This window comes from Oreochromis aureus, linkage group 4 (assembly GCF_013358895.1).
Source record: "Oreochromis aureus strain Israel breed Guangdong linkage group 4, ZZ_aureus, whole genome shotgun sequence".
Classification (NCBI taxonomy): Eukaryota; Metazoa; Chordata; class Actinopteri; order Cichliformes; family Cichlidae; genus Oreochromis; species Oreochromis aureus.
The window spans coordinates 31,298,690-31,317,275 of NC_052945.1; the positions used below are offsets into that span (position 1 = coordinate 31,298,690).

Below are 18,586 nucleotides of genomic sequence, written 5' to 3' on the forward strand. Positions count from 1 at the left end.
GTAGATTTATTTAAAGAAGAAGAAAAAAAAGAAAAAAAGAAACATTTTTTCCAATTGTGACCTCTCAGACTCATCATCCAGGAAACACTGATTTTCCTGCCACAATATGTACTTTGCACTGTGACGTCTTATAGGCCAAGTATAATAAAATGTGTTTGTGTCATTCAGAAGCTTAAAGTGGGTTGCCTTATTTTCCATTTACCTAAATGATTGGATAAGCCCGGGTTTACAGTAATACCACTACTGCAGCCACAAACTACAAACTCTGAAATAATCCACGTGTAATCCAGTTTATATGCCAGAAAAATATCACCATGGTTCTGCTGTGGAAATGATGCTATTTGGATTTAGCTGACATTTTAATGGTTTGGATTAATGGTGCCCCACCTTATAGCAAGCCATTCAAATGAGCACACTGCATCACATTGTATTCCACGTGTGCCTGAGACTTGTACCCAAATGAGGATCAAGTCTTTAGAGAGAAAATGCAATCTCACCGATTTCCATTTTCACCTCAAACCTGCCGGGTCTCATCAGGGCGTCATCGATCAAGTCAGGCCTGTTGGTCATACCTGGAGAGAAGGAGCGAAGGCATGATAACTGTGAACCCAGAAGTATTCATGCTGTTAAAGATGCTACACTGCATTAACTAAATTTATTGTTTAATATGGATAAAATGGTTTTCCCAGCTTTCATGGAAATAAAAAAAATGATTGTTGTTGACTCATATAGGCCTCTTATGTGTTCAAACATAAGGGACTCCTGCTCTCCAACCATTACATATATTTTAAAGCTAGTGATGACAAACAATGGGTTCAGTCATTTCCTCTGATACTACTTACCAATGACCAAGATGTTGTTAAGCTGCTCCACGCCGTCAATCTTGGACAGAAGCTGGTTGACAACAGTGTCGTGCACGCCTGTGCTGCTGGCGCCTGTTCCTCTCTGCTTGCAGATGGCGTCCAACTCATCAAAGATAATGATGTGAAGGCCGCTGTTAGCGCCCAGCTGAAAGTCAGAATAACTTTGTAAGCTGTGTATTTATTTTTAGCTTAATACAAGTACAGAAAAAAACACCAAGTATTACTTACCCTCTTCTGTTCCTCCTCAGCCTCGGCAAACAGTTTGCGGATGTTAGCCTCAGATTCTCCCACGTACTTGTTCAGGATCTCTGGGCCGTTGACGACCTTTGGCTCGCGGGCGTTGAGCATCTTGCCAATTTGTCTGGCCATCAGCGTTTTACCACATCCTGGTGGTCCAAACAGCAAGATGCCCTTCACGTGCTTGCAGCCTGGAAGAAGGAAAGTGTGGAGGCATGATGAATGTTAAAGGGACAAAGACAGAGAGGAAGAAGGAATTAAGAAGAATCAGAAAGAAGAAAGGGGAGACGTAAAAAAAGAAAGAGATGGGGCAGGAAAGACAAGGGGAACGACACTGAAGATGTCAGATGATGCCAGACATGCTACGAAATTGTCTAATGTGTTCAGTGCCACAAGGAGGAAGACTAAATTCATAAAATGAGCTGTAAAATCAATATAAATGCTTATTTTCAGTGTGTATCATGAATAAAAAAAGGGTATGGTACAGGTACTGTGGCTTTGTTCTTTCACTGTGTTATTGCAGTATATATTACTTTTTATTAGCATGGGGAATACACACAGTGCATACAACATGCTGCGGTTTTCCCAGCAATGTTTGATCCATAACAAGTCACAAGCTGCTTATGTTGTATTTGTTAGGTCTTGCAGAAACAATAGAAACAGATACATTTTCTCACCATCAGCCTGTTAAGGAATGGGGAACAGAGGGTAAGACACAAGAAATACTCCAAGGAAGACAATCACTCTAGCTTAGTACAAATGAGAGAATGGTTTCTCACCCATCTGCTCCACAATGTCAGGGGGAAAGACTCGGGAGGCAAAGGCTCTGCGGAAAATGTCTGAGAATTCCTTGTCCAGACCACCAATTCCCATCTTCTCAAAGTTCCAGTCTGGGTTGATGATTGTCTGTCGTGCCTCCTTGGTCTTTGCCTTGCCTGTTAAAACATAAAGAGGATGAATCTCAGATATAAGGAAAAGTCAGTGAGGAAAAAAGCATTTAAGCTTTTCTTGGACTTTTACTTGCTGGGCAGAGGTGCTGCATAGAAAATGCTTTTTTCTGAGAATGTGTTCTTGCTGCCATCTTGTGGAGCATTTGTAATTATACCAACATGAATTGTTAGTGCAGCTTGAATTTGCCTGTGTTTTTAGACAGCACTAATCTCTTGAATCTCTTGAAACTCTTTAGAACAGTTCTAAAATAATGCTAATAAAAAAAAGCTTTTTCTTCATGCTTGCTATGAGCAGACTACAAGACAGAACGTACCGACTAGTGTGAGGGATGAATTCTCAGCCTTCTCAAAAATCACCTGGCTGTTGCCCACCATCAGACCGATGTCGATCTGTCAGAGATGAGAGTTAGAGTCAATACTTCTTATGTGAAATTGGGACATTATAGGTAGCATAAGGATTAGCTTGTATTTTAGTCACATGCTAAATAATCATAGTTTCACAAACTAGAAGATGTTGCCTTTCTGCCACTACATTTTAGCCATTTAGTTCTTCTATAATATGTTTTTCACTGGGGTATGCCAAGTAGGTGAGAACTGAGAAAGATATAAATGTGAATGTAACCCCAACCCTACCCGTTAGCTTAACTTTTAAATCCATCAGGTCATTGGTGACTCATCTAGAGTTGGGGTAGGGTTAATGTCCACTGTTTTTAAACAATTTTGCCTATAAAGCATGTGGCTTAAATGTCTGAGGTCTAAGTTGTCATCAGTGATGCTAACCCTATGCTATCAGAACATGTTATTTAAACTCTTTTTTAAAACTCCTGAGTTTTAGGGTTACAGTTGGACGTTAGGACTGGGGCTGTTACTGATCACAATGCAGACCTCAGAAGTTTAAACAGCTGTATTTAGATAGGTATGAGGACATCTGCCAGGATAAAATCTTAATGTGTTGTATTTATTTACTTTTCAAATCTGTGGTGATTATTGACACAATTTGCCATCCATTACCCAGAGATCACTCTTCTTCCATTTATCTTCTACATTTTCTGATAATATATCCCTGCCTGTCCTCCCATTAAAACATTAGCTGGGAGAGATCTCCTGAATGTCAGTATTCTGTGATATCCGGTGGATACAACATAAGAGCATAAAAGCACAGATACAGACAGATAAATACAGCAATTACAGCACATAAAAGAGATAATACAGACAATAAGTGGATTACGCTTCACACGAATCCAAACAGGAAGCCAAAGTCAAAGAAAAAAAGTCCCTATTCTTTGTTATGTTGAGTTACATGCTTGATAAAGGTCTAATCATAAGGTAAATTCATGTCCCTGCTTAGTGTATACCAAAGCAAGCGTTAGCTAACAGGCTTAGCTTAGCGACCATAGTCTATCAGTAACATAGGACAACGTTAACAGTTCAGATCATAGGGAACTTTACTAAGTTTCATTTTTGAACTTGCTAGGAATTCTGTGGTTGTTGTACAGGTTTCCCACCAACCTGCCCCAGTGATTACATCTCTTTTGACTTTCACCTTTGGGCACTATCAAAACAACTTTTTTAAAAAGATGTACCTCCAAAAACACATGTAGTAAATGTGCTAAAGGTAGAATCCATACAGCAGCTGTCTTGTGTCATCAGCAACTTCTTGGTTGCACTGGTGCATTCTTTTGGAGTCATTGTGGTAACATTTATTACAACATATCTTCATATCAAATTGTTTCCTCTCAGAGTCAAATCTTTAGCTTTGACTCTCCAGCCCTAGTAGCTACACTTTATCTCAAAGACATGGAGACATGATATAGAATCAGCTGGATTCATGCATGTTTTGCTTTGCCTCCCTCCCTTTATTCCCAAACAGTCATGACATATGGCTGCTCCTCTCTGAGCCTGGTTCTACTGAAGGCTTCTTCCTGTTAAAAGGGAGATTTTCCTTCCCACTGTCTCCAAATGCTTGCTCAAAGGAGGTCATCTGATTGTTGGGGTTGCTTTGTATTACTGTAGGGTCCTTACCTTACGGTACAAAAAACACCTTGACATAACTGCTGTTATGATTTGGTATTATATAAATAAATGTCATGTATATTCACTCAGAGTCTTATGACATCTAAAAACATCACATTACAAAAACCCTGTTGATGACAAAGGTCAAATTACCTTGTCGCATTTTATTTTCTTTTTTTTTGTATTTCCAAATAACAACAGTGGAAGCTCATTTTCTTCCTAAATCACCTGGTCTATGAGTACAGCTACTATGGCAGCGGTAAGTTCCAATCTGGGAATGATCGCAGGTTTGAGTTTATTAATTGCTTAACTCTTCAAGGATCTTTGTGTCCCATCCAAGCCTCATTCAAGTAAGCTTTTGCAGGATTAGCTTTGATGGGCATGACATTGAAAAACAAATGGAGCTCACATCAAAAAATGAGCGCTGGTGAGTGCCTGGTGAGTGTTTTGTCTCTTAAATTCAATTTAAATTGAAACAGGTCTGTTTCAGTATAACATTGTATGGCTGGAGATCTTTCAACAGGTCTGGCATCCCCATTAAAGTCCAGATACTTGTTCTTCTTTATTATCGTCTCTTTAGGTACTGGAAGGAGAAAGGTTCTGCTTTTACTGAGCCAGGTGTTTGACTTGAAATGATTGTTACCACACAGAGTTAATAGGTGCAAATTTCATCCACTACTTATTTAAGAAGATGTCCAGTTAAAAATGATTTAATGCGTTTCTATTCTTTTCATCCACATTGTCTTGTGCACATCGCAGGGAAAAGGTCTGCACACTGTAAACAGGGGAGGATATGACACCAGAGATGTATAAAAGCATCTTCTACTTTTCTAACACACACTTGTGATCGCCACAAGAATCTGAGAAGAATCTGGGTGAGTTGTATGGCTTTGGAATATACTTCAGTCACTATCTTGGGGCAGTAGGTGCAGCTTTGGGGTAGTAGGTGCAGTAGGTCAGAGTGTTGTTGGGGAAGAAAGTCGACCCAATATTGCCTCAGTGTGTCACGAGTGTGAACAGGTGAATGTCACTTGTAGTTTAAGACATTTTCCACCCAAAAAGTCTAGAAAACTAAAAAAAAAAGAAATGCACTACATTTAATTCAATAAGCCAATAGGCTTGTTGAATTAAAAAATGCACATTGTACATCCTCCATGAACTTTTGATACATTTCCCAGAAACTGCTGTTCTGCAGAAATACTTTAACTTTAAAGCTTTGTTTAGCACTTTGTTTTCTCTCAGTGAGATCCTGTTTCATTTCATGCAGGGTTTGGAATATCATGCAAATCTTTATATCCCTAAATAGCCAGTCCTGCTGTTACAGTTTCCAGCTGAAGTTGTTACTTCTGAGCTTTTAGAATAGCTTTTTCAGAAAGGTTTGGTGTAAGCCTGGCAGCTTGTGGCAGTTATTCAACCTTTGACTTTTTTTTGCAGTAGTAATACAAGACCATGAAGATTGTGATGGCCTCAGTGAACACAGTGAATCAACACTCTTTATATGTGAAATACAGCTTTGAGGTGTAACATTTCTCTCTAATGTGTTTACAAAGGAAACTCAACAATTCATTTTGACACCTTATCCAATGCTGTCGCTGCAGGGTTTGACTACAGTTTGACGAGATGAAGTCCCACATCTTTCTTGGAAATAAAGTTAGAAGGGATTTCTTTGCATAATTTCTAAACAGCACAGCTGATTAAAACAACAAACTTTGCACTTCTTCATGCTTTCAGTCTCTGCACAATTCAAATCGTCTATTCTATTTGTCTAACTATATTTGTGCACGTCTGTGAAGGTTCTCAGTCATCCAGGTCATCGTAGTCAAAGGAGTTTGCAAAGAAAAGCGTCTGGACTTCTTTAAGTTGCTTGAAGACGTTTTACCTCTCATCCGAGAAGCTTCTTCAGTTCTAAGGTCAAATGGCCGAGAGTCCCAGATTTAAACCCAGTGGGAGTATCCCCCCAAGGAGGGACAAAGGACCCCCTGGTGATCCTCTAATCACATAAATATATTTGTGCACAGTTTATTAGGGTAAAAGGATGCAAAAAAAAATCATCATCCCCAAAACATAACCTCCTTTGTAGAGGAGGTAATATTATGAGTAGGGCTTCATTTCTCAAATGCAAATCAATTTCAAGCTTCCTCCCTGGAGTTTAATTATGAAAGCGTAATGCGTTAGTCCAGTACAAACAACAAAGTCCCGCAGGTGCCAGGACTGACTCACAACGAGACTCCCATCCCCACCAAGCGAGCCCTAACTGCAGGCACTTCCAGTAATAACCAGGCTGTTACCACTCAGTTCCTGTTTTTACCAATAAGCGATTTCCAAGCTGTATAACTCAGAGCCTCTACATCAAAACCCTGATTTACTTTACTTTCCCTGGGATAATTTGGCTGATCTTGTTATTGTGACTCAGTACCTTTTGCTGTTTCTTTCCAGATGCTGGTTCTCCTTTGAGGATGCTGGCATCCATGGCCTCAATATCCTTTACCACCAAGCCAAACAGCTTGTCACAAAAACTAAATACTAGCTGAAAGACAGAAAAGCAGGATGATGGTACATCAAAAGTAAATATCGATATGTGTCAGTCTGACACTTTGAGGTCTGGGAATAAAAACCTGCTGGGTGACAGAAAAAGCCTGGTTGTTGAACTGCTGGATGAACTCGGTGGCCATCTTGTCCGAGTCGTAGGGAGAAGAGTCAGTACTCTTCTTTTGCAGGAAGTCGATTTCGATTGTCATGGCGCCAATGCACTGCTTGGACTTGTCAAAATTGTAGTTGGACACTGATTGGACAAACAAGGCTACAATTACCATCATATTTAGGTTAATGGGTCAAAATCTGCATTGGATTTTTAAAACAAACCCCAGAATATAATGACTCTAGAAGTAAAAGCTGTCACTGGTAACACATCACATGTATGTAACACATGAGGATATAAATGAACAACTAATAATAAACCATTACAGTATAGATTCTAATAGATTTTTTTTTAAAAAAGAGGAATAATTTGCAGTATTTGACATTATTAATAGTTTGCAAAGCCCCATCCTAAAGGGAAACTGTCCAATTTTAGCTGACTGTAGCAATTAAGCTACATGCTTAGGCATTAAAGCCAAAGTGGCCTGCACAAGAAATTAAAGCAAAGATTTTAAAATGTATTTGTCTTATAATTCTGAAATATGGGAAAAAAGCATAAGAAGCTAATGAAAGTTTTTCATTTATTTTTTGTGCCACAGTTCTTAACTGTTTAGCTGCAGTGATCTTTAACAAGCTAATAGGCTAATGCTACTATATAAATGCCTCAGTGATTTCTAGAATTACATAATAATAATAATGATAATAAATGCAAGAATATCTATAACAATCTAATAGGACAACTGCTATTACATTAGCATTATTAGCTCTGGGAGCTCCAGGAGCTTTTAAAGGATGTGTAACATCACAGGCAGCTTAAGGTATAGCATGCATAATACTGTCAATTATTTTGCAGTGGATTTTTTTTCTGTCTTTTGCCTGAATTGCAGTGCAGACATCACCCTGTCCTGCACTTTATTGGATGTGCCTGAGATTACTTACATTACCTGAGAAAAGTCTGCAAAACCAACTTAGTTCATTTGAAAATGCAATCATGTATGTAATCTTAGTGCCTAACATATTATATTTGAATATAACTGAGTCCATTCTTTTCTTCATTATAGTTTTACACTAATGATTAGCTGCCTGTCTCTGTGGCATTGAAAAGTCAGTATTTATCACAGAAAGTAAACTGTCCCAATTTATGAGTGCATCTATGTGCAGCAGCTGAAAGCTTGACAACAGTAACTACAGTGGTTTTGAAAATCAGCAGCCAAATAAGTGCATTTCATACCTTCCACCTCCTGGCCTATGGAGAGACCGGCCCATTTCCTCTACAGGAGAGAAAAAACAAAGAAGAAAAGCCTGAGCATGTGGCTAACACGTACTTAACAAGTCTGTCAGGTTTTGCATGTGTGTACCTGTGGCAGGCTGAAGGCGATGCTTCCTGCAGCCACAGTGTGATGGGTCTTGACTGTAAACACATACTTGTGGTTGGGTGTGGTCTTCACACTCACATGTCTGTGGAGAGAGATTGGATTACAATTTTTATCTTACATGTTTGTATTTATTACTCAAGTTGAAGCTGAAGGTGTGTTTAAGGTTATTTTTATTTTTTGAGATAGCAAAAGAATGGAGCCTCCAAGCATGGAGGATCCCAGCTCTGCCACCTCACATGAACTTGTTAACAGTCAGACATTAAACAGTGCTGCTACGACTTTGGGCAGGTTGGAGTTTCTCTTTCTCTCGCAGCAGGTAGAACTGTGGGCGGAGCTGTATTTCCCGTGCTTGCTCACGCACTCCTGTTTGTCATTCTCCTTCATCATGACGAGATATTTAAGCAGTGGCTGTGGCAGCAGTTCTCTACAAGATCATTGTCTCCACTACAGGGATAACCGCACTCCTTCAAACCTCAGCCTGCTCACCTTCAGTCAACCCTCTCCTGTGCCCTTGGTGCTCACTTATACAAGCAAGCCTCTATTACAGTGACTACTGGCTGACATATTGCATCCCTTTATACCGTCTATCGCTAAGAGCAATCTGCCCTCTTAGTCTATTGTAAATAAATAAAGGTTGCAGATGCTGAAATATGCAATTATTGTATATGTCAAAAAGCATACTATGATTCAGCTTATTTGTATGTGGTTTGTGATTTTATTTTTAATTTATTGCTTCTGCTGTTTGTCCTGAACTGATCTGCTTACTCTCACTTTAAAATGCCAAATGCAGCAAGAATCACATGACAGGCGAAGGCTCGAAATGCTTATCAAGAAATGCAAAAACTAATTAGATTCCCCACTGATACAAAACTGTGTGTTAAGTACAAAACAATGCAAACACAAACAAAAAATGAATATAAAGAGATCCTTAGGAGAGGACTGTGAAGAATGTCACAATGCCACCCAACAAGACTGAGGTGAATGTGACAATGAGAGACAAAATTACGCACGAAACAATGCAGCTGTATCTGTTGTATTTGACACTCGACATTCCCACTGTTGTGGATTTCACTGGCAGTAATTACAAACTCCAAAATACAAAGAAAACCTCCCCTAGTTTCATTAAGTGGTCAACAATAACTGACAGAGAAGAACTTGGAATGGGGGCCATAAATCAGGGAGCATCACCAGCTCCAGCGCTCTAGGCCTTTACCCTCCATGTGTTCACACTTTGTAGGTATCTCTTGCTAGAGCAGCGTTATTGGTTCACCAGACACAACCAACAAATGGGAAGAGTCTTTCATGTACTACAGATTCTTCATTGTTTTACTTATGAAGCCCTGTGACAGACTGGCGACATGTCCAGGGTGTAGCCTGCCTCTTACCCTAAGACAACTGGGATAGGCTCCAGCCCCCCCAGCGACCCTGAAAAAGGATAAGGGGAAGCGGATGGATGGATGGATGGATTGAGGATCACATCAGATTTGACCCTTTTTAAAAGCAACACAATGAACTGTGTATTAGATGTGTAGATTAGGGTTAGGGTTAGGATTCACACCTATGATAACCTCAGAAGCTCAGAGATAGCCGTAAAGTGGAGACCTGTACAGGATGTGGCCCACCTCTTGCCCCATGGCAGACAACAGAATCTTCAGTTTGACCTGAGTGCAGATTTTCATCAGATTCCTGCAGCTTTACTTATCATTGTTACATAATAAAGTGAAATGATAATCATCCACTGCAAGTCACTCCATCAGATCACTGACTGTTGTCTCCAGGATGAATAATGGGTGATAAGGTGGGTGGTCAGGTGGGTATTTGGATAACTGATTGGAGAGATGCCCAGGTGTGTGCTCAGATTGATAAATGCAACGATGATTAGGTAATAGGAAGTACTCACTGTCCTGACTGCAGATCCTTCTCACTCACCACGGCACAGTTAGTCAGCGACAGCTCGTCTGTCGGGCATCGTGCCGCTTGCATGGTCTGCAGAGAGAAAGACAGCAGAGGAGGGACAGAGACGCAAAGAAACACAAATGTTTGAGAGATACTGGGCATGACCACACATATTTTATTCCAGTACACTTTTTTATATTCTTTTAACATGTGATTGTTATAAGACTTTGCTCCCAGCAGGCACTCTGAGCCTGTGAAATGTCATGTAAGGAAGAAAAATAAACATAATGTATTATAAACTGAACTTTTGAAATATAGGACACTGCCATGATATTTTTCTATTCAGTTGTAACATTATTGACATGATAGCTCAAGTAGATGCATTCCACCTGTTAGAAACAAAGTGGTCCAACCTGAGATACCCAAACAAACAACCTTTATTTGTCACGTACACAATCATACAGAGTACAACATGCAGTGAAATGCTTGTGTCCAAGCTGCAAACGCAGCCACGCAGGGCTTGTTTTTTTTTTTTTTAGCATGGGGGATCCAGCCAGGACCCTTACTGGATACCGGGCGGGAATTGAACTTGCGACTTGTAACTATCACTCCAAACGGTGTGTAGTCTTACCACTACACTATCCAGCTGCTGAGACACCAGCTTAATAGCAGGTTGGACAGCCCCTTTGCCTTCAGAACTACCTTAATTCTTCATGGCACAGATTCATTGTCATGTTCAAAAACAACATTCTCAGATGATTTGAGCTTTTTGACGTGAGACATCATCCTGCTGGAAGCAGCCATCAGATGATGGGTCCACTGTTTTCATAAAGGTGTGGACATGGTCAGCAACAATACTCGGGTAGACCGTAGTGTTTAACTGATGCTTATTTGGTCCTCAGGGGCCCAAAGCCCCCACATCATTACAGCCTGAACTGTTGGTGCAAACCAGGACGGCTGGATCCTTGTAATCACACGTTTACACCGATTTCTGAATTCCCCATCTGAACATAACAGCAGAAATCGAGACTCATCAGATCATTTTCTATTGCCCAGTTGTGAGCCTGTATAAACTGCAGCTTTATTTCCCTCTTCTTGGCTGACAGGAGTGAGGAGGAGACAGAGTATAGGGAACTGTTGGACCACACTGTGCAGTGGGGTGGTACCTCCTCCAAAATGTGGCAGAGACAAAGGAAATGGTGATAAATTTTAGGACAAAGTGAACACATTTCCATTCTGGGAGAAGACGTAGCATTAATGGAGAGCTACAGATACATGAGCATTCACCTCAACGAATCACTGGACTGTAAATGTAATACTGAGGACAGACAGAGCAGACTCCACTTCTTGAGGAAGCGCAGATCCTGCTATCTGTTGGCTTGCTCTTATATGAGCCGGTACAGTTAGTTAATGAGTGAAGGATGTTCAACAAACAGTTAAAGTGTACAATAAGAGATTGCTGGTGTTTTCTTAAGTTGCAATGCATCTGACTTCTCACATTTCACCACAGACATCATTTAAATGTCACAGCCTAGCTAAGTGTTGTTGCTGACCATGTCAATTCCTTTCTGACTAGAGTGTACCCATTTTCTGATGGATGCTTCCAGCTGGACAACACACCTTCCCACAAAGCTCCAATCATCTCAAACTAGTTCTCACTCAAACAGTGAATTCGAGCTTCTGCAGTTATGTAATCCCCGTATTCTGTAGAACACCTTCAGGATGTGGTAGAATGAGAAATTTGGATTTGCAACCAACAAATGAGCACGCACTTTTCTTTTTGTCTCATTTTTCATCGCAATATTTATGTCAGCCATTTGAAACTCATCATCACGTTGTCTCATCATCTTCTAAGGGTCTCCCACTGCTTTACATTCAGTCCATGTCAAATCTCAACCAACCTCCAGACTCAAGAGAGGAATTTTCTGAGTATGAATCTCTTCTTTCAGTTCATCCACTTTTCCACTGACACAGCATCAGTCCTGCTCACAGAAGCAGAGAACACACTGACACGATCTCATTTGAACACAAATTGAAATCCTTTGCAGAGCAACCACGTCTGCCACACAGAACAAAAGTAGGCAGATAGGGAAATTCCATTGCACATTGCTGCAGCATGACCACATAAGGTGGTAGCCATGGTTACTGCATTAAGTGACGAGGGAGAGCCTCTGGTGATAAATGAGTATTGCTTTTGTGCTATGTGAATCCCTCGGCGGCAGCACAGGCTACAGATCTGCACTCACTGTGAACACATGCTTTTGCTTTTACTGAAGCTCTTCATTCATAGAAGTTTGTGATGTATGCTGAGGAAACTTGGTCCTTTGAAGCAAATATCCCAGTTTCAGTGGTGAGGTCTTATGTTCAGATGTCTATGGGTGCCATATTTTGTGCACAGCAATGGGTACCTGGTACATTTTAAGCTGCAGAAGATTTAAGGAGACACCTTTGTCATCCATCGCCTCTTGGCACTTGGATCAATTTTGGTTGTTTTTTGCCAACTGCAGTTAACAAGGAGGCTGATAAATCTGAAAAAGAAAATTCAGGTGGGTGGGTGCTATGCTGCTAGCAATGTAATGTGAGCAGCTGCAGGGACCCAGTGGAGAGAAATGAAACACCGAGCGTGAGGTGAGCTGCATTTTATAGCATTATTCCAATTTTCCTTTAATGTAAGAAGTGATATGATCAAGTGGCACAAAGAACATAAGCAATATTAGCATTTCAAAATTTCAAAGACTTTCACTGGCAAATAAATCACATTTATGCAAATGGGTAGACTGTACTGCCAAAAATCTTAAACTCTGGCCATGATTTCATTTGAATGATTTGTTAAATTTCACATTTTTCTAAAAAGGGAAAAGTTGAATTAATAATTTACTGTCATAGGAGCATAAATAGTGTCCTCTGGTTACAGGCAGAGATGAGTAGTAACGTGTTACAAGTAACACTTTACTGTAATCGGACTACTTTTTTTAAGTAATGAGTAAAGTAAGGGATTACTATTGCAAAAAAGTAATTAGATTACTGTTACTTTCCTGTAAGCAGACGGCGTTACAGCGTTACTAAACCGTGATTTTGTTTGTGAGAGTGTCTCATGACAATGACGTACGAGCGTGCGACATCTTGTCCAGATCAACAATGGATAATATGGAGTGCATGAGAGAGTACGACCATGCAGCGTTTAAAACTTGGAAGTACTGACATTACTTTAACTTTTAGCCTGTAAAAAGTGACAAAAACATTAGCGTCTGCTGTACACTCTGTGTGAGAAGAAAACTTCTTTGTACACCGAAAAATTAAACTTCAAATCTGAGCAAGCACCGAGCATGCTGCCACAGGAATATGAAATTCATATAGAAACCCCCACTGTGATGACCGATGTGGCACCCGGCAAACCTCCACTGGCCCCACTCCTGCTAAACAGGTGACAACAGATTTAAGAGCGACAGGACTTCGTGCTGCTGAGTCTTTGATTAAATTTATTTTCTGCTGTTTTTTACTCGCATCTATTTGAAAGAGTGAGTGTAAACACAAAAACATTATTTTATTTTATATGTTTCAGTTTCAGTTTCAATTTTATTTCTATAGCACATTTAAAAGACCCAGGTACGCTGGAATATGCAGAAAATAGGTTTAAATGTTAAACAAATTTCTTCAAGTCAAAGACAGCTGCATATAATTTCAGTTTTGCTTGGTCAGCTCAATAATTTGCTTAATACATTTGGTTTAAAAATGTTAAAACATGATGGCGAAAATGTGAAATTTGATACTTGACCAATCAAAGACTGAGGCCACTGTGCCTATAGCTGTCTTTGGCTGTCTGTGAGTACACCAGGACTTTGGTCTCAATGGATGGACATAAAAGTAGTTCTACACCCTAGTTCTGAATTGTACGGAAGAGGATTAGGACCAATAGAAAAAAAAGTGTGTGTGTGTGTTGGGGGGTCAGAATTGTGAGGAAAATCAGATTTCTGACATTAATCTCAAAATTCTGGCTTTTTTCTCTGAATTCTGAAAAATAAAATCCAACCCCCCATTTCTCTTTCCATAGTTCCAAGTTCTCTTCTGTAAAACTGTTTTGCAGCAGGCTGGGAAGCAGATACAGTTGGGTATTATCAGCATAGTGCATGAGTAAATCAATCGACCAACCTTTGGAAGCTTTATATGTTAGGAAGAAAAGAGGACCCAGCAAAGATCTTTGGGGTGTCCCAGAGAAAATAAAGTGAAGTTTGGCAAAGGTTTAACCATATTAGCCTACTACAAGAGAATTTGATGGCTCACTATGTCAGTGGTCAATAATTGATGTAATAATCAGGCATTCATGATAGTCATCCATACAGCATTTACATATGTGGACATGGCAAAAAATGACAGAGCGTTGTTAATTTGGCTCATCTGAAAGATTGAAAACAACCTCAGAGTAAAAACATCTTAAACTGGCGTCTTCATCGTCCATAATTAGTTATATTCCAGTATCATAAATGACAGATAAAAATAAAAGGTACCCCTGACTTATCATCAGTTACACTTTTATGCATCCACATCCGGTATTTATAGTGCAGGAAATGTGAAGCGGATGCTTTCACAACACAGAGAAAAAGTGAGACTGCTGTAAATCTTTTTCGGTAAATGAAGCCTGGAACACTTACTGATGAGTTACCAGCTGCCCTAAATTTCAATGAAATGCTTCATAATTAATGCTCTAGAGATGGAATTCCTGCCACTGCTTGCAGCAGCATATTTAGGAGTCAGGTAAGAGTCACTTAAATTTCTGTAACTTGTTTTTACATTCACCACTTTTGCATCTGGCAATTAAGACCTGGCATCAAAAAAGAGCAGCATGCAGCTCGAGTGTTTAGCCTCTTCATCTGGAAAATAGCTGTCAATAGAAAATTGTTGCACTGGCAAAATTCCATATTCAGATCACTGAGTAACAAAACAATCTTTGCCTTAATCTCTTCTCCAAAATTCTACCAAATCCATCTTTAATCTCAACGAGATTTAGGTTCAAGCAGAAATATGACCTCACAGTTAATCGCAATATGGATTACAACGTTTACATGCTCTTTTCGACTCTTTCACATCCACTAGAAAATATAGACAGGCGACATGTTGCTACAATGGTCCGAGTCCACTTAGAGGAAGCGTCACTGCAAATCCAAGCTTGTCTTGAGCCACCTCTATCCCATGACAGACTTTTCAACCTGTCATGGTCCCTGTGCCTTCCCGGCCAGCCCAGTGTGGCCACAAGTGTTTGTTGTTTCTCTCTCTCTCTCTCTCTCGCTCTCTCTCTCTCGCTCCCTCTCTCTCTCTCCCCCCTACCTGTCTGCCTGGGCGGAGCTCTGACTGGGCTCCCGCCCTTGGCCCACGCACCTGCAGCTGATCTCGAGTAATTTGCAGTTGATCTCTGGCTCTTAAGGCTGGGGCTCTGAGCTATTCGTCGCTGGAATATTGAGTAATCCTCGTCAGTATTGCCTGGCTTCATTGTGAATCAGTTGTTCCCGTGCTTGCCGCCGACTTACCCTCGTCTATGTTTACAGGTTTATCTGGACCCCGTGAGTGTGAGTGGGTTGTTCGTGTGAGGAGTGTTTGGACAAGGAGCGGAGCAAGTGTGAAGAAGTGTGTTTCCCCAGGACCCTGGTGTTTCTCCCCCCCCTTCATGTGTACATAGCGCACCGGAGTGATAAATAAAGTATTGTAGAACCGTGCTACCTCAGTCTGCGCCTGAGTCCGTCCACCACCGTGACACAACCCTTACTAAGATGCATTAGCTTGCATTTTTTTTTAGTTTGTCATTTTCTGTATCTGAATGTGTGTAATACTGCAAAACTGCACATTCTTTGTGTCTTTAAATGACAGCAACATAAGAAAGAGAAAACACATCTTTTAATATTAACTGTTTGTTGCATCTAAAACGAATGAAATGCATTAGATGTAGCAAGATACCAGTAGAAGAGGCAAACACTGCAGTGTTGGCACTGTGCCCACCTGCACCCCAGTAGTCTGAGCAGACAGAGGTGATTCAGAGCAAGACCGCTGTGTCCAAAACCCTTAAAGGGGCTTCTAACATCATAAAAATAAATGACCTCTGTTTGTTTCTAGTGATTTCTATGGTTTGTTGTCATGTTTTAAAACTTACATAGCAGCAGTGAGTGTAGCTTTATCGCATATTGTACACTGTAGTGCTCAAATATAAAGAGGTACATGCAGAAAAACCCACAAAACACAAAACTGTGCATAGTGACTGTAGTTTTTAATCAAAGCTAATCAAATGTACTTATGAATATTTTTGAGGATTTCTGCTGGTCTGTTGACTTAATGCTACATTTCAATTTACTACTATTTCAAAAGAAATAAGAAACACTAACTCTGTCACCTTTGCTGATGTTAATAATATAGATTGATTCAATAAATGCAAATATTTAAGGCATATAAATTATACATGATGTTTAAGGCCTCGATAAAAAAAAGAAAGTTATGATAATATGGTAGCGCTGGGTGAACCTTCTCCGCGCTGCCCTACTTGTTGATATAATCTATTCCATTAGTTCAATGGAAAAACATGGCTTTTCCCCTTTTGATTCAACAAGTCAAAGATGCCGCTGCTATAAATCCACGTGGAACATTTTTTGTTCTATTCAAAACATTTTAAGTATATTATGAGCTTTTTTATCGACTGTGTTTTGTTCCAGGCCCTATGTGGACACAACAACTAAAGCAATGGGAACGCGAAAGGTGACCTTCCATGTTCTTATGCTACACACCGGGTTATGGATGAAATCCAGTAGAATGACGCTCCTGCGGTAATACACGTTCCAGCCATGTATTCCAGCCCGAACTCTAACCTTATCCCTAACCGTAACCAGCACTTTAATGACATTAGATTGTGTTTTCCAAAGCGATTTAAGTAAAACGAACGTACATGTGTAGATTCATTCCAAATGGTTCTCATGTTTCCTCATTTTTGCGATCTCATATAGGCACGTGTTGGGTGCCCGGAAGCGTAATATACTGACGATTTGTCACCTAGCATAAAATGTTACGCTTTGGGAGTGAGAACGTGTTGAGATGAAACACAAAGCTGGGTGAAAACCTTTGGTGGGGAGGTAAAAAGAGTATTTCATTTTTTTACAGTTATTATTTATTTCTACAATAACTCAGATGTCCGAACTTGTTCAAATGCAGGCGCACTTTACATGCCATATATGTGATGATATAGTATACTGTTTGTAATTTCTTAGATTTTCTTAGATTTCAAAAGCTGCTCTTTTAAGTACAAGTAAGCCTAGACTATCCTCACTAGTTCAAATGTGCACAAAGGAAGCACGATGCATTAGAGTTCATTTGCAAATCATCACAGACCAACATCTAATCATGGGGGATCAGAGAAAGCCATTTTCTAGTTAGAAGGAATGAAAATGAATTAACTTTCTGGAGCAGAGTACAAATAATGACAGACACTTTGCGGTAATGCTGATGCTTTTAGCAGTGGCAAAGAAATTGATGCATGTGATGCCGTAAAAAGCAAAAACACTTGGAACACAAATACTGTACAAGCTTGCCAACTGCATCTCATCTAGGCTAACCTAGAAAACATCTGTACACAGTGAATATTAAGCAGACTATTTATAACCAAAGGCCATGCCTCTGATCTAATTCATTTTTTAAAGGCTGTCTGTCAAACATTTGTGATAAAATTCACGATGATTAGAAGAGGTGAGTGGGTTGTCTTATGCATACTTCGACATATAAAGTGGAGGTAAATGTGGGATGTGTTGGCCACTTGTTTTAGGTGTGATATCTTCAGGGGTTTCCAAGTCTTTTGCCCAAATTATACTAAAGATCATCTTTAGTCATCTTTATATTCAGAAATTGAAATTCATATGACAGCCAAAGGGACATGAGCCTTAAGAAGACCTTTTAGGTGTAGTAAAGCTAACAAGCTATTAAATGACATAGCTGTACAGTGTTTTCTAAAGTTACAGGAAATGGGAAGTGAAAGCTGTTTTCAAAGGAGTCGCCCCCTGCTGGCCAATAAATTGAATACAGGTTTAAAGTGCTTCACTGTTCAGACCTGGAAACTGCATCCCTCTAATGTGCACAATCTGTAAAATGGAACAATATTTTTACATTTTTGTTTTCTTTAAATTACAGATATTTATCACACGTGCACTGCAGCCCTCAGCTGTTCAAGAAATCTCCCAAACAAGCTGCATGTCAGAATGCACATATCCAGCTCCCTCGCATATTTGGACATTACCCAGGCTTTAACCTGCCAGTTTCCTAGTACAAAATCTGCATGGTGGCTGAGTGTGCTGACATATAAATCGTTCCAACAGTCCTCAAATCTTTCCATTGAGAGAGAGCAACTGCTTTCAATAGCCTGTTGTGATTACACTAACATTGTCTGAAAGTTAATTTATGAAAACAACAAAACATTCTTCCAAATGAAAAACAGTTATAAAGTGTTGCTATGATACCCAAAATAAAAACCAGAGTCCATGTATCACATTTCCTCATTGTGTAAGAGTCTTTCTGCATAGGCATACTCACCATTTGCTTTTTGACCTGATGGCCAAATGATTAAGGTGCATTAGGGGTAGTACTAAGCTGT

General features: G+C 39.9%; 1 protein-coding gene across 2 annotated transcripts in view; it reads right to left on the reverse strand.

Moving 5' to 3' along the window:
• Positions 1 to 18,586, reverse strand: part of LOC116319535 (vesicle-fusing ATPase) — a 55,339-nt gene that overhangs the window by 12,527 nt on the left and 24,226 nt on the right. For both annotated transcript variants that reach the window (XM_039610781.1, XM_039610780.1), the window contains exons 2-11: positions 9,977 to 10,062; positions 8,059 to 8,158; positions 7,932 to 7,971; positions 6,679 to 6,845; positions 6,480 to 6,590; positions 2,365 to 2,440; positions 1,880 to 2,035; positions 1,092 to 1,291; positions 843 to 1,008; positions 498 to 572 (exon numbers count right to left, since the gene is read on the reverse strand). In XM_039610781.1, the coding sequence (XP_039466715.1) occupies positions 498 to 572; positions 843 to 1,008; positions 1,092 to 1,291; positions 1,880 to 2,035; positions 2,365 to 2,440; positions 6,480 to 6,590; positions 6,679 to 6,845; positions 7,932 to 7,971; positions 8,059 to 8,158; positions 9,977 to 10,062 (1,177 nt within the window). The remainder of the gene's footprint in view (positions 1 to 497; positions 573 to 842; positions 1,009 to 1,091; positions 1,292 to 1,879; positions 2,036 to 2,364; positions 2,441 to 6,479; positions 6,591 to 6,678; positions 6,846 to 7,931; positions 7,972 to 8,058; positions 8,159 to 9,976; positions 10,063 to 18,586) is intronic.